The 17613-nt window shown below is 35.4% G+C and overlaps 1 protein-coding gene across 1 annotated transcript in view; it reads left to right on the plus strand.

The window, feature by feature from the left end:
* Positions 1 to 17613, plus strand: part of LOC149562510 (xanthine dehydrogenase 1-like) — a 205887-nt gene that overhangs the window by 60251 nt on the left and 128023 nt on the right. The window contains exons 6-7 of the mRNA XM_089825993.1: positions 3958 to 4200; positions 4741 to 5055. Of these exons, the coding sequence (XP_089682119.1) occupies positions 3958 to 4200; positions 4741 to 5055 (558 nt within the window). The remainder of the gene's footprint in view (positions 1 to 3957; positions 4201 to 4740; positions 5056 to 17613) is intronic.

Genomic DNA, 17613 nt, shown 5'->3' on the forward strand with positions numbered 1-17613 from the left:
TGCTGATTCTTTCTTGAAATTATTAAATTATTAAAAAAAGTGGCTTCTCCAATTACCACCATCTCCTATTTTTTAAATTTAGCTGTAGTAGTACCAGCACCACTCTCTGGAGTCTTCAATATCACCGTCTCTTGGTAATCTTGGAAATAACTCAATGATTTGATAACTCCATCTTTGTTAAGGATGCTGAGCTAAGTTGCCGATTCGGATTCGGGGACGAGTTCGGGTTCAGGGTTCGGTTTGTGGATTTGGGCAATTTTTTATTTCCCCATTTGGGTTCATGGGTGGGTTCGTGAGTATAGAAATAAAAAATTGCCCAAATCCACAAACCGAACCCTGAACCCGAACTCGTCCCCGAATCCGAGAAACATGCATAGTTGCAAAACAAAGTCATTTCACAATATGAACAATTGTTGCTTGATCATTTATCAATGCCAAATGCATATAAACACACACACACACAAGAGAAACATGCATAGTTGCAAAACAAAGTCATTTCACAATATGAACAATTGTTGCTTGATCATTTATCAATGCCAAATGCCAAAGGGTTTCGGGTCCCTTCAAAACCTGTTTTTACCTGAATCTAAAAGCATTAAATACTCGCTCATTAATCTATCTTCATGATTGTAAAGAAAATTATACATTGAATTACTGAATTGCAAAACATAGACTAGTTCATCAAATAATACATTGAATTACTAAATTGCAAAAGAAAGACTAGTTCATCAAATAATAAAGATTGAAACATGATGATAGATGACAAGTTTTTAGTAGTTTATCAATAATCATAGTATCAAATGCCCTTCAAGGGTCAAATGGATCATCACAAAATGAGGGATCAATGGCTTCATCCCCAACTGCAACTATAACTAGATCTTCATCATTGGAACCCAAACTGGTTCCACTAGTCCCATATGCTGCTATATCATCGTCCTCCTCCTTGACATAAGGGATTAGATGAGTGAAATGTTTTTTATTAAGTTCCTTTGAGAGTTGCATAAGAAAACAATTAAAATTTTAATGTTGTTTTAGCCTTGGGTTCGCTGTGGGTTCATCTGGGTTCACTTCAGCAAGGACCCGGACGAATCCACAGTTAAAACTAAGGACCTTGCCCAGACCCAAACCGAACCCAGGGACGAATCCGGACCCGAACCCGAATCCAAGCGGCAGGGGACGAATCCGGCAACTAAGATGCTGAGACATCTTCTAGTTCCAGCTCTGCAAGTGTTGACAATAATAGAGATATGCTTCTTATTATATCGTGGCCAATTTGTTATCATCATGTAGATCATTGCAAGAACGATGCAAGACTTCAAATACGGCCTCGCAGAAGAGTCTATATTCTATGTAGTGGAGCAGAACACATGAATGTTAAATTTTTGATGGATTTAATATTGCTGTTGCTTATAAATTCTCATGCCATCCTTGGACGAGTAGACAACTTTTAGCCATGGGAAAACACAAGCTATATGGTAAGTTTTATATTGAAAAATTTGATAGAGGTGTGTACAACGACTGCTTTCCATGACATATAGAATCAGCATTTCATATCTAAAGGAAAAGAATTAGTGTCTGGAGAGGTCATGGAAAGGATTACTTCTTACAAGCAAGGGAGTTAGTAGGTTAGTGATGGAAATCATTCATACTATCTCATTATATGGTAAGCAACATAGTATCTTGATAGTGTCATTATTGGAGGATTTCAACATGCCATGAATAAAAAATTGATGCTAAGTAAGACATTATTATCCCTTATTTCTCAATGATTGATTTGAGAATAGGCCACCATCAGGTTTATGTTTGCTAGAAATATCTGCATGAGATTATTGAGATGTCTCATGGGTGACATTAGTTTTGTATCATGTTGTTTAAAATGATTAACCGACTTGTTGCATTCCTCTTCAGGATGGGACAAGTATTTTAACTGGTTAATGCAAGCTGTTTTGGTAACTTTTGACCATGATTTGATGTGTGGCAAAGTATGGAACAATTATGAATCTAAATCTGATTGTCGTTATTGTAGAGTAGCAGACTATAATTTGTGAAGGAATCTAAATGTGAGCATAGGGTCACTAGGACTTTATACTAGTGCTGTGTCATTATGGCTCAAAGCATACAGGGGAATGAGAAGATTCATATCTGTAGTTTGGGCATTTCTACTACATCCAAAATCTTGAGAACTCTCCTCAGTATTGCATCAATGACAGAAAGTCTGTTGAGGGATTTACACTCACATTAGCAGCCTTAATCAGCATGTAAAAGAAAGTAATATATGCATGGATGAATGGAACACAAGGATATTTTTGTTAAGCCTATGAAAGAAATCAATTTGTTTCTCATCAAGGTAGTCAGCTCATGTCTTTTATTTTCCATTTCAATTTTTTTTGCATCCTTGTGTAGGGTATGCTACAAGTATGATCTAGAAGAAATGTAGAACGTCAAATGGAATAAGAGTTTGCTCATGACACAACTAGTGAGGCTTAGGCAGTAACATCAGGGTACTGAGATGCAAATACAAATCTGGGAGGTGCAATTGCAATTAATTAAATGAAAAAGGGTAAATTCTAGGTCTTTGGCAATTTCAGGTTAAATATCTAAACCAAAAATTCACCCTAAAATATTTTTGCTTGAGTAATTACAAGAGGTTTTTCATCCCCAAATCTTGTTTAGACACCAAGAGGTTTTTGTCCTTTGGCCAAAAGATGATGTCCAAATGCTCAATCTACAAGATAGGGAACTTTAAACAAGATGATGGATGCTTTTCTCGAAGCATGATTCCTTTTATAATCTCTTGTTGTCTATTTTTTAACCCAATAGATTAAATCTACAATTTTTTTTCTTTCAAGTTTTTATATTTTATTTTGCTCTTTGGTCTAGCAACATCAAATTAGGTCCTCTTTTAAAGTACTATAATATCACTTTTAGGAATTTGATAATTTAATAATAAAGGAATAGTTACCTTTTTAAATAAAATTAATGTGACTTTTCAGGCAACTCAAACTAACTTATTAAATTATTTCTTTCCTACAAAAAAGGGCATATTCCAGTTGTCAGATTGTAGGGTATAGGCTTTTTGATTAAAACGAATGTCTTGGAAAGCTAGCTATCTAAGATATGTTACTTCAAACAGGAGTTGATGAAAAATAATTGAAAATTGAAATATATAATTCTTGGATTGGTAAAAGAAATTTTGTGTGGCGTGAGTGTTGTCTTTATCTCTGAAGGACTTTTGGTATCAAAGTTTTTCAATTTAAACCTCATGAAAATTCTGGAGATTAGTCAAATGATGTTTTAGTTAGAGACAACATTTTTTGACAGCACATGAATACTGGAAAACAGGCTTCTGTGAAAACATGTCTAGCGAATATTTGATTAATGTTTCAGAGAACTCTCTTGATCCATAATCAGGTGAAAAAGAAAGATAGAAGTTGAATATCTTTATTTCACCCAAGTTAATGGGCAGAGCATGAACTTATATACGACATCTTACTACAGTCACAAGTTCCAAACTATGTGGTGCAGAGCATGAACTTATATACGACATCTTACTACTGTCACAAGTTCCAAACTATCTAGTTTGCACCACATCTCTACATGTCCTTTTCCAGTACAAAATGCCACCTTGCTCTCTTTTTAAAATCTCCTTGGCTTTTCCCCTGATGCAAAACTCTTTACTCAATTCCAATCTCATCTCCGTGATTTGAGATATAATATTCTGTAAAGTTAGGATAAAGCCCGTAGAGAATGGCTTGTATGGTCTTATTTCATGTCATTCTTCTTGTATTTATACTTTTGATGTCATAAATTATAATGATATTTATGCTACGAGTTTTGCAAGTACATGTTACACAAACATGTTCATGTCTATTTTGTGAGTATCTAATGATCACTTGTTTTAGAGATTGAATTATGTGAGCATTTATCATATTTAATAACTTGAACAAATGTTTCCAGGTGACTGGTGAAGCAGAATATGCTGATGATGTGCCAATGCCATATAATGGTTTACATGCTGCCCTGGTATTGAGTAAGAAGCCACATGCACGAATTTGTTCTATTGATGACTCAGCAGCCAAATTAGTTCCTGGTTTTGAAGGTTTTTTCATATCAAAGGATGTACCTGGAGGAAATGATATTGGAGCTGTCATAAATGACGAGGAGCTGTTTGCATCAAAATTCGTGACTTGTGTGGGTCAGGTGGGATGTCTTATGCTTTACTCATTTATCGGTGGTCTAAATGATTTGAAATCTTTTGCAAGATCAAAGGCACCCCTTAAATTTCATTATCTATATTTTGTCATTCATCCACCTACCTCACCTCATGTAGCCTACTCAATTGAGGATTTATGACATTAGTTGTGATGCATTCTTTTTAGTGACTTAGAGAATCTTCCTTTTATTGCCAGGGCCTTTTGCTAGTACTATTTCTGCAATTATCATGAACTAGATATTTCTATACGGCAAGCATTTGGTAATAAAATATATACCGACTTGGAGTATTTTCTGGTGTTGTATAGCCACGTTTAATAAAACAATATTATGTTTCAAGTTTGGCATAAAAAACAATATTATATTTCAAGTTTGGCATTACCTCTAAATAGAATCATATACTTCTGTTGATATAATTTCTAATTTTTGAACTTTCTCTTTTAGTGATTATGTGGATAATTATAGTAAAACAGAAAGAGTTGTTACGTATTTGGACCTTACTTGAGTACTATCTATTTTGTATTTCAGGTCATTGGTATTGTTGTTTCTGATACACATGAAAATGCAAAGACAGCATCCCAAAAAATACAGGTTGAGTATGAGGAGTTGCCAGCAGTATTATGCATAAAGGATGCCCTTGAAGCTGGTAGTTTTCATCCCAACACTGAAAAGATCCTTCAGAAGGGTGATGTTAATGAGTGCTTTAACTCTGGATTATGCCAAAAAATAATAGAGGGAGAAGTGCAAATTGGGGGTCAAGAGCACTTTTACTTGGAGCCAAACAGCACATTGATATGGACAGCTGATGGTGGCAATGAAGTTCACATGATTTCTTCTACACAAGTATGTCCACACTTTTACAAAATATAAAATATAAATTTTGATGTCTTAATACTCTTGAAATACTTTTGGAAGAATGGATTCTTTTTCTTCTGCATTTCAATAAAAATATCTTCCCTACAATAATAATTGTTGGGGGGAAAGAAATATGAACCAAATAATATTAAAATATGATATCAAGATAAATCATGTCTGTCTCGAGGACATTTTTTGTATTAATCTTTGATATTCACACAATACCTTCTACACAAGTATGGCCATTATCTTACAAAAAATTACAAATATTAACATTTGATGTTTGGCTATTCTTGAAATACTTGACAAAATATTGTATTCTTGCTGGGTGTTTACATAAAAACATCCTTTGACAATAACATTATTGTGGGGAGGAATATGAACAACATATTTATGAAATTTGCAAGCATCATCTTGGGTTAGTTCTTGTCTCTTGGGTCTTGTTTAGTTTTATTTAACAAAATCATCAGCACTCAATCTGGGCCAATGCTTAGGATTGTGCAGCAGGATTTGTAAACAATTTGACATTAAGGATTGCCAAATTTGGGTATAAAGAAATTAAAAATAGCTAATTATTTGGCAATGTATATTGCCATTTGGATTATTTATAATCTATAAAATACTGATGTGGCTAGATGAAAATGTACTTTTCAAACTAAAGATTAGTAGCAAAATAGTATGATTCGATACGTAAATACCTGCCACAAATTTTCAGTCCAATTTGTCTATTGAGAACGAGGATCAAAAGATATCCACTTACCATGAGTACAAACTTATACACTGTGAATAGCTTATTTATCTCTGTTTATGAGTGTGGATTGGAGGGAAACTGTTATCATGATGAAAACATATTTTTTAAAGTATAAAATGGGCATTCCTGCTAGTTTCCAGTCTTGATATACGATACAATCAGGTCCAAGGCAGAGATTGATTTGTAAATAGGCCATTTTAGTTTAATTCCTCTCTCTTATTTTTTCTGATTAGCTCCAATTCCTTCTAGCTGATGTTAACTCTCTCTTTAGGTTGATTCAAATGGTCAAATTTTATGATGTTGAGGGTACACTCGAGGACTCATTGGTTTGTCTAACATTGTGTATCTTACAATTTGGGTCAGAGAGGTGTTACTTACATAATGCTGTAAAATCATGAAGAAAATAAGAATTACTTTGCTAATACATGCGATTTGGCCATATGTGTTGAAAGAGGGGCCATAAGCTAGTTTCAGGGAATAGTTATGGAAATTTTTATTGAAACGAAAGATGAATGAGAGCGAAAGTGTGTAAACTCTTTGAACATAAATTATAGTGTGGTTTTGGTACTTAGCAATCTCATGCAATAGGAACGGTAGCAATGGTAGTTCTAAATTTTGACTTTAATGCAAAGAATCTGTAATGTCCCCATTTTTGGCAGGTCCACGTAGTTGATAGAGCTAGCTCATCATAGTGACCCTCATGAGCTGACAGGTTGTTTTGGTGGTCCCAGCTGTGGACTTACTATTTTTGGCAGTTGCTATTTTTTGTAGTGCAGTGGGTGGCTTCGACAGTTGGTCGTCACCTGCAGTAAACATAGTTATTAATTTCATGAGCTCTTATTTATTTATTATTAAGTTGCATTAAACATAGTGGGTGGCTTCGACAGTTGGTCGTCACCTGCAGTAAACATAGTTATTAATTTCATGAGCTCTTATTTATTTATTATTAAGTTGCATTATTATAATAATGACTTTAAGAGATATTTCTAAAAAGTGTGTTGGAAAGTTTCAAGTGTTGGGTTCTTTTGGGAAACTTCCACAATTTATGAAATAGAGTGTTTTAGGAAACTTTGGCCAACGAAAGGTTATAAATGAGAGCTCATTTCATTGGGAAAAGCAGGCTTGAAAATATAATTGCTTTTGTTGCCTTTGTGGCTTTTTCCTGAAGTCTGAATTGTGAGACCTTGCTGAAATATAAGGGTCTCTGAGTTTTCTGATGTTTGAAGTCTCTGCTGAGGTATAGTGGCTTCAATGGTTAAATCTCCTAATTGTCATTATCTGTGTCTAGGAGATTGCTGTTATAATTCTGGGTTTCATTAAGTTCTAAGAATTGCTCTAAAGATTGGTTTTGCAAATTGCTGCTGTTGTATAGCAATTTGGAAATTCCTCCTATTGTTGTTGCTGTGGCTAAGGATTCAGTTGATTATCTGCATAGATTGGATTCATCGAATTTAACTGAGGGCATAGATTGTGACCTCACTGGCTGTCTTTTCTAATTCATCATCAAACTATCCTAGAACTGGTAACACAATCTGCATATTGGAGGTCATGTGTGTTGTGAGGGAAGGCAATCATTGCGTGAGAGTTGTGGTTTGCATTGGGCCCGTAAGTTACTGCCATCAGGGAAATCGAGCATTAAAGGGTCTGCGGCTGCATTTCTGGGTAAGCCGTCAGCATCATACTGGCCTGCCATCTGATAATATATTGCGGGAGCTTCATTGTGAGGCCGAACTCCATTGGCAGGTGGGCTATAGATTCTGAAAGAGTCGTTCTACATGTTGGGAGTTATACTTGCGATTTCAGGGATGTCAATTATGCAAGCAGGTGCCACACATAGCTGCCAAGTTCTAAATCATATGTATTGATTTGGAATTTAATTAAATAAAAAACTTGTTTCAAGTTTGGTGAATGGTTATTATTACTTTTAGTAGGGAATTGGAACTTATTGTTTATGTTTGCTAGAAGTTTTAATCATCAAACATCAAAAGAGGAATATTTGTGTAGGAATATATATGTGCGCATTTTATTTCTACACACACATATCTGCCCACTATAGACAACTAGATAGATGGACAGACAGATAAGCATGCAGATATATACATAAACATCAATCTACCATTTATCCCTATAAATATCCGTGGAGACCAAATTTAATAGAGGCACTGTGCCATATTCCGGGTCTCCCCACTATTGTTTGGGAAAGATCTCCTCCTGATCTATGGAAAAAGCATAGAATGATAGCATTTACAATCTTATATGCATATTTATAATAAAGGAAAAGGGATTAATGGGAAGGGATTCCACTACCAATACTTTGAATATAAAACTAAAGCTATACAAGAAAGAAATGACATGTCAAAGGAGTAAGAATGAAGTTTCTTTTTAATGTATGCCAAAAAATCTTTCAAAATACAATAGCGAACTGAAATGGGTTCGATATTTCAAAATTGACCAGCATGATGATCTTGCAACAATCATTTATAGAATTAAAATAGAGGATCTATGAAATGGAACTATGGATAATGAGCTTTTTATGTCATAGAATCCTTACTAGGCAGTTACAACTCTTGTTCTTTTCTTGTTCTCATCAAATTTAAAATGAAACTGCTATAGGAACTTAACACTAGATCAACTAAACATTAGGCCAAATCTGCCTAGGCATATCTCTTTTCAGTATCAGAATGACAATGGTTGAAAGATTACCTCAAGCTTTGTGTTACTATTTGAAGGAGCCTACTGGGTAGCTAGTTGTTTCCTATTTGTTCAAGTTGGATAAAGTGTGCCTTTATATGTTATAGAGCCTTAACATACAACATTTTAATACTCAACTGGTATGAGAACTTTTAAATGCTCAATATGCATTCAAACTCCATAATTCATTGTCAATATGCATGTCATATTAAAAACCTAATATACAAATTGCCCAAAGGCACTGCTGCCATATAGTTTCATGTTCAATCACTATATGGAAATCAAAATACAAAAGAAAAAGTACATTGCTGCTCCTAATCTGCATCTCCCAACACTGCATCAAAACCAGTGTCCTCTTCAATTTTCATTTAAATTGAAGGCTAGTGAATTGTACCTAGGAATTAGAAGCGCATCTTAAAGTGGAAAGTTTGCATATCGACAACATTGCCAGACCTGCAGCACTGCTCTAATTCGTCTCCAGAGCTCACACCTAGGTGGGGAAAGGCACATGGACAGTTCTATCACTGCTGTAGCACAGCTACAGGCCTTCACAGCAATTTCAACCTCCATTTTTGTATGCTTTTAATACATTGGAAGCTGTTCATCATAAATACATAATTAGAGTGGATCAACATCATTGTATTTGTTGGAAACTGCACTCAGGAGTTGCACCCATTAGATCACATGTCTAGATATCTCTGCTAAGGTTTGATCCAACATAGAAGTTCTCTTATAGCCAGCAAGTGACTCCTTCTGAGACCTGTTGCGAGTTCTTCACATTGAACTACTGCAAATTTATCCTTGAGAGGAAACAAGCAATTAATGCCACTAGTCAACCATTTCAGTTCCTTTGGCCATCCCCAAGTTCTTGGATCATTTTCGGAATGAGGACAGGGCTTTTAGAGCTAGGGGTGTGCTTGCTGGTACTAGATATATATAATTAATAATTTCTATTGGTAACAATTCAAATGGAAATCTAGAAAACTTATTGCAACACAGTAAACAATTAAGTATTCAAAATGTGTAAACTAGAGTTGCTGGACTTCCCAGGACTCGTGAGTTTCGAGCTAATAACCCTGGCCGAGTGCTAGGGGCCTTGGACTCGGTTAAAGCTCACCCTAGGCAAGATTCGCTAGAAATTGGGTATTCCCAAGTCTTGCCATTTTTTTTGCTGAGTCCCAAGTCGGTTCAAGCCTTGCCAAATTCACGTTGAGTCCAAGTTTCGTTTTTGTGACATAAATGTGATGATTCTGTTTGCAATCTAGAACTTGTGTTGCACCTCCAAGATTTTTTGTCCTCACAATAATTAAGACATTTTTTCCTGAAAGATTTCATCCTCAGTAACTGATAAAACCCCATGTCCAACCCATGGAAAGAAATTGGTTTTTGCTTGCAATGATCAATGATGCCTATTCTTCCATCTCAATGCTATATATATATATTCATTGACTCAAGCCATCCTATATAAATGGAATTTTATCTACTATTGATGGTTGCTAGTTGACAATCAACTCCCCACTATTTGCTGTCAACTAATCGACCCAACACTACTACTCTTTGCTGAGAATAACTATTAGTGTGTATGTTTATAAGTACAAATGAAATATTCTTATTCTAATTAACAATGACCTAATTGGTAGACGAAACCTTGCTTCAACAAGAGATTTAGTTTCATTTTTCTAACTTAAAGATGTCTCTTTTCTATTTGTGGACAGGGACTCAATCAAGACTCACTTGTCTAACTGCTGACAAAGTTTGTTCTACAAATCAAATAAAAAAGGGGCATTACTAGTCCTCCCTTCCTAAATTGCTTTCCCTCAAACAATATAGTGTTGGATATATGATTTTTTTTGGCCCCCACTAAGTAGTATCTTTGGCCACAAGGTTCTTCCAATAAATGAAGTACTTTGTGATATCTTCTATCTAAGTTTCTTTTCCCATATAACAATGATGGTCTTTGTAACTAGTATAGGTTTTCCCTCATCTTCCGAGAGTAGCAAATGAACTAATTGTGCAATATGCATATCAACTTCAAGTGCCTTTTGATGCAATACACATATGAAGCATTATGAATTTGGTTATCTATTGGCAACTCCATCTCATAGACTGTTTCACTAACTTCTTCCATGTTTTGGCGAGGTCAATAAAAGCAAGATTTGAGTTTTTCAGCACCACTCTATGTAATGTCCCTCAATTGGGATGAACCTGAAAACATGCAATGTTTGTATTATATTGATTTGTGAAACAAGAGTGAATCTTCATCAAGAAAATTTAAATTAAACTAAGTGCTAATCATAACTTTAAGCGGCTACAAAATCATCAACCAAATCCTCAAATCGGATGATTTAAATGCCCAAATGCATCACAAAAATAAATTTTTTTTTAGACATGATTAAATGGAAATGGGAAAGACAACAATTGTGGAGACCCTAGCAGACATAGGCAAAGTAGATTTGCAAGTGACGTTGAGAGTGGGATGAAGGATGGGGAAGATGTTCTCTTCTCCTTGCAGCAACAATTTCTTCTTGTGTTGGCATGGGAGATGGCTCTTGTGAGGAGGATGTTTTTAGCTTTGAAGCTGTGAGGCTCCATTTGTTGAGGATTATTTGGATGAGGATGTTGACAAATAGTAGAGAGACAATGTCTTGGAGGATCTCTGCTCTAATGATGGAGGATCTCTGCTCTAGTGTTGGTTTAAGATCTGAAATCTGAGGAAAGGAGAAGGACGGCACTTCTACTTTTGCAGTAGAGCCTTCAATCGCATCCATCCTGGAGCCCACTACCAAAGGCAGCAAGGGCGCAGGTAAAGTTCTTAGGGTCAAAGATGCAGAGTCTTAAAGAATTCATACCACAACACAATTTGAGAAGTTCATGGATGAAGTTACATGAAACAGTCCAACACTAGTGGCTATCCTAACAAAGACTCCTATTGTGACTATAGTTGCACAATAATAGATATAAATGATTACTACACTAGTAACTATATCAATGGCGAGTTCATCCTCTTTCACCTTATCCCATGGTTTGAGTTCAATAACACAAAAGGCAAAGAAGGAAGAACTTCCAACTGAGGAATTAGACTTCAAACAAGTCAATAAATCCAAGGTCCCTAAGAATAAAAATGAAAAAAACACTTTCAAGGGTCGTAGTTGATGCCAGTGAGGTCAAGTATGTTGAGTTAGTTGAACCTTTGGTTGATAACCCTGCTAAGGAGATACAAACCATTGATTACATGCTCATCCGAGTTGAAATTGGTAAGAAAATACGCCTCAGTTATCAATTGGACGCATAAGATGCAATCACGTTGCTCACATAGAGGAATAATAAGCTATGGGAGAAGAAGAATAAGCTGAAGAACTAAATGCACTATCTTCTTGAGATGATAGAAAAAATGGATAACTCTTCTCAAAGAGTTGATCCCATCACATCTTTTCTTGAGCACCTCATGCAGATAAGTGGAAGACAAAAGTTATTGATGATTGGTGCATTCGCCTAGAATCACAAGGTGTGCAAGTGATTCAAGGTGCTTATAAGGTGCTGAAATGAGGAAGGCAGATTTCAGCTAAACTAATGAGCTCCTTCTTTAAACCAAAAGGTCAAACTTCTTGATGCAGACCTTGATGTTTGGAAAAGCATGACAAAAGTTGACTTAGATGTTCTGCCCGATTGTCGATCATCTCTTCAGCAGAGATGTATTATGATTATATGCATCTAATGGTCAATTAGGAAGAGGTTATGCAAGGTTTGGTGGTAGAAATCAAGGCAACAGTGGATCGATTTGACAACAAAGAGTTCATCGTCAATGGATATTTTCTAGAACTGACATGCAAAGTGACTACTGGAAATGGTGAACTTGCTAAAGAAGAAGATGCTTTGACAGAGTTCACGAGAGTTATTTGCCTACAGCTTGAGGTGGATAATTTTGATTTCAGCACGAATGACATATTGACAGGCTACAAAACTTCATTGAGAAATCTGGAGAATAAAGTGATAGAGTGTAACAATGTAAGCTTTGAGAGCACAAACATAGTTCGAAAGGTAATTGATATTGCACAACATACAGGTGAGCTAGATGCAACAGTGCTACGTGAGTGTCTGCAAAAGTTCAGAGATTTGTTGACACTATTTGAAAGTGCTATCCAATTGTTTTGGATACTCCTCTTGTCATGCTTCGATAGGTTAGGTCTAGATTGACAGATTGCATGTAGAGCATGAACACTTTGTAAATATAGGATTACATATACTTGTATATCATATCACAAGTTCTTTAAGCCCCGTTACATTGAATAATCAAAGTTAGTTTGTCATAGAATAAGTTAAGGTGGTTGAGGGTTTGCCCTTTTCTCTCCTCTTTTCTTATACAGAGGAGAGCGCCCATTGTTTTTGTTTAATTGTGGTTGCAATTACTGAGAGTTGAAGACTTTGAGTGTATTTTTTTAAATTTAAGGATAATAAGTAGGAGAATTTACGCCTCACTACTTATTTTGTGAAATTACCCATCTGTCTTTGATCTGATGTTTACTTCAGTTCTCTGTTCAGCTGACAGCAGTGTTCTTGCAAAAAGTTTTTTTGAGTTTTCTTTTTCTCTTGTGTTTCAATGAGCAGTGATAGTTTGGTATAAATGGTATTACCAGTGGCCTCTCTTTTTAGACAAGAAACTAAAAAAATAAATAAAAAATAACCAACATAAGAAATGATAAATTTTGAAATGAAATCACAATACTATTTTCCTTCCACATGCTCCATTTTAGCATGAAACTTGCAACAGTATATATTGGTTTTCTTTCAGAAACTAATCTGTTTTAATTACAACTTAGTGATGAATGCTGTCTGACTTTGTCTATAAAATCAGATTGTCTGCAAGAGAGACAATGAACTTACACGGGAATGTCCAACCTGTTTTCTTTGAACAAACATAGCTCCAATCCATGTTGTAGAGCATATAATCCCGACCTGTCCATAAGTATGTAGTCACAAGTCTCCTTGTCATGCATCCAGTTAGTATGTAAGCATCTCTTTAATCTTGTATTGATTTCCTCTTCACATGACAATAGACTTCCCGATGGTCGCTAGGGACATCCTAGTGATTAATTTTGATATGCAAGAAGTCACAGTACCAGCAACTCCTCCATGTACTATTGGAAACACATATACCACACTAGACGGTTTCTTGTTGATGGTTTAGTATATAACGAGTCACTCATTTTGTAATGACCACTTTTTCGAGGTCTTAAGTTCTTAACTAACAACTAAAATATCAAAGAAATATAGTTAATACTTCATATTCATAAGAAGATAGTTATAATAGTTATGTTCATGTGATAGAGATTAATGGTTACAAAACAGTTAAATGGAAAATTTCATAACTAACAATTTGAAAATGCCATCAATGATTTTAACAAGGGAAAAATCTACATACGGTAGAATTCAAAACCTGAAATCCGTCTAGGGATGCTTTTACAAAAACCCAGATTAATACATATATGTCGCTTAGGAACAAAATAGCTAAACCACTTTATCGAAACACCATTACCATCAAATACCATTATATCATTTAGGGCTTAAAATGCCATTATATCATTTAGGACATCAAATACCACTGTATCATATAGGGCATCAAATACCAATGTGTCAATTAGGGCATCAATTACCACTGTATCATTTAGGGTGTCAAATACCATTGTATCATTTAGGGCATCAAATACCACTGTATCATCCCTTCTCCTTCCATTGCTAACTATGGCAATAACAATTAGTTAGAAAATACGCTCATATTCATTATTCACATAAATGGAAGATTGAAATAACAATCCATCAGATAAACCTAACTCCTGTATATAGATATATTCCATGTTTAGTTGGAAGATCAACCGTTCTAACTAGTTACCCATTATATTGACGAGAAAAGTTGCTATCGTTAAAGGAAATAACTAAATCAATGATATAAATTAATCCATCATAAAGTGAAATACCTATTACCAAAAATGTTTTGAATGCATAACTTATCTTTATCTGGTGCATGTCCTGACATCTGGTAGAGAGGGAAAACATTGTCAGGGGCTTAACGACCCAACCACGGACCTTATTTATCCTCACGCAATCTCTATCAAGAAAGGCCCTCCCTACTCGGAAATAGATGGGGAACACCATATCCTACAATTGAGCATCTTGGTATTTAGAGTATCATCTCACCATTTGACTTGGCAATTGAGTGTACTTGGACAATCATGAGCTAATGCTTAAGTAATTTGCATTTAAAGATTCTTATCATTTATGGAATGACTGATTGTATTGTTTCTTTCTTGTAGGGAAACCACTCCTCCTCACCCATTATCTAAGGCCTTTCCGCCTTGGTGAGTCCCTAGAGTTTTACCAGATTCCTTGAGACCCTAACACATAGTCTCACTAAATATATTCACATATCGGAAATACAACGTGCACCCGCATGTACTTTGGTTGCTGCTCCTAGGAAATTCAGAGCTAATTTAAGGATAAAAACTCAAAAGAATTATAGTAACATGAGAGAGATAGCATCATGGATAGAGATTCTTATCTAGCCTAAGGTTTGGCTCTTTGATATGTAATTGAAAGACCAACCTGGCAATGACATGAAGTATTGGCCTCTCATACAGAGACATAATAAACACGATCTACTTGTATCAAAGCAAAATTGCCTGAACTCGAAAGTCAAATATATGAGAATTCTTCCAAACCCCTTCGTGTGAGCCAAGATTAGGGCCACGGAACTGAATGAGGAGGAGTGAGTAAGATGGAAAGAAGGAGATATGATGCCAGTTCTGCGGAGTTACTAAATGTTTCTGTGTTAATGTCAAAATGGTTTCTCTATAGAGCAAGAGAAAAGAGAAAATAGCTCCCCCAAACCACATCTGCTGTGGTATTAAATAAGAACTCCCACTTAGTTTCAAAACAAGAACATCAGTTGGTATGAAATCTTGATTTACGAATCTTGGGAAAACTCTGTGGTTATGAACACATGGCATCAACTTGCTTGGGTCACTATATTGATGTGAAGGAAAAAGAAAAAGAAGTTATTGGATAACATGAAAAATATAACTTTATATATATATTGAATCATCTTGTTACATGATTATCCTTATAATTATACATATATTTATGTATGTATGCGATTCAGAGAGAATATAAAATTTATTTCTAACATTATTTCCCTTCCCTATTCGCAAGACCATATATATATATACATATACATATATGTATGAGTATAGGTGTTATCCATGTATCAAGGTGATCACACACACACACACACACACATATGTATGTATATAGACTTAGCAAGATGGTACTGATAGGGATTCAAATTAACAAAGAGGTAATTGCTCTTTAACAAAATATTTAAAAGTGTACTGTTTTTAAATGTTTAACCAAGTAGCTCATGGTACTGTCCAACGTACACTCTTGTTTGCCTAGTCGCTTACCCTTAGCCATGGTGGTTCACCACTCAACCTATTTGTGTAGTGATGGTGGTGCCCCTCGTGCCTAATTCCTTTCTGGCAATGCTTTCCCCTTTCAACGTGCTTCTGCAGACAGAAATTCCCATGACAATATCATATTCCTCAACAAGTTATTATTCATAAACCATCATAACGGCTAACCACCAATTCACTTCAATGATGAATAAACAATTTTAGAAGATTTCAAGATAACAATATAATTGCATCGTAATGATTAACTAACATGTCATCTTCATATGAAATTATAGCAACTACCCATCTTACCATTTTATAAGATCATAACTAATTTTTACCTATCAACTGACTTTACGTGAAACCTCAATGACTATATGAACATTTTAAATTGGGCCAAAAATTTGGATGTAACACATTTCTAAGAAAATATGTTCCCAGCTTCACATAGGAAGAATGCAATGCAATCTTCACTAATGTTCATGCAGACCTCTTAGATTTAGTCCAATAGCAACTACGACTTATTCCTCCTACAGACTCCCAACCATAACCATGATGTACTTCACCTGGCTCACCAATTGCAAACAATAGCAAACTCTAGTTCAAGTGGTACTTCAGAAAGGTTCAAGACAACCATATGTCGTGGCATAAAAGCTGTTAGCTATAGGGGATTTCGTCTTTGTTACCCTACGGAAAAGTAAGAACCACTAAGCTCCACAAGAAAGCTTCCTTTATTCCCTTCTTTGAAAAAACCAAACAAGTTCTTTTTTCCTTCACCACATACCCCACTCTTGTGCTTGCTTGCCCACTGAAACCTTTCACTCTAGCTGTTTGTTTCTCCTTGTAATACCTGCTCTTGCTCATATTTTCTTTTAATCACTTGATTAATGTTAATCATCCGGCTTAGTGATCATTGTGAATAAATATCTATATTTGACATAACATATGGTCTTATATGCTGAGGTTAATAACATTAGTTTCTTTTCTTTTCTAAATTAACTTTAATGGCAATTAAGAGCCATAACTTGAAACATTAAAATGAGTGGGTGTCTGACCTCAGAATTTGACGTATGATAGCTCGTTGGAATCAACTCGACGAGGAGCATCACAATATGCATTAACAATGGAGACATCTCCATGATCCCCACTTAAGTCCTCTATTAGCTCTCAGGACCAAGATAAGGGCTAACAAGCTCACTTTCTCATGACGGCTCAAAAAGGGGACATTACATTTTGATTGTGTCTTGAATCAGATTAGTTGCAAGAGACTTTGGGCTCTTTTTCTTGATCTACCAAATATAATTGTAATTGTTTTCTTAGGAATTGTTTTATTGTCAACTATTGAGCCAGCAATATTATCATAGCAGTAGATACTTTTTGTTGAATTTGAAGTCATAGTTGTTTACACATCATTCTTGAAAAAAGAGGAATTGATTAAGAGAACTACACATTTTATAATTTCAATTAAGTCTTAATTGAAGCTACCTGTGGTAAGAAGGGAACCTCCCCTTTTGCTGAGAGAAGAGATTCATCCCACTATATGTTGCCTAAAATTACAATTTTGTAAGTTGTAGTCTCAGTGACTTACAAAGTTTTTAGCCTGTGACAAGTTTGCTAATGTTGATTAGTCTGTTTATTCTCTGCAAAGTTTGCTAATGTTGA

The sequence above is a fragment of the Cupressus sempervirens genome, chromosome 4 (genome assembly GCF_028749045.1).
Source record: "Cupressus sempervirens isolate cs-2001-9-10 chromosome 4, ASM2874904v1, whole genome shotgun sequence".
Taxonomy (NCBI): Eukaryota; Viridiplantae; Streptophyta; class Pinopsida; order Cupressales; family Cupressaceae; genus Cupressus; species Cupressus sempervirens.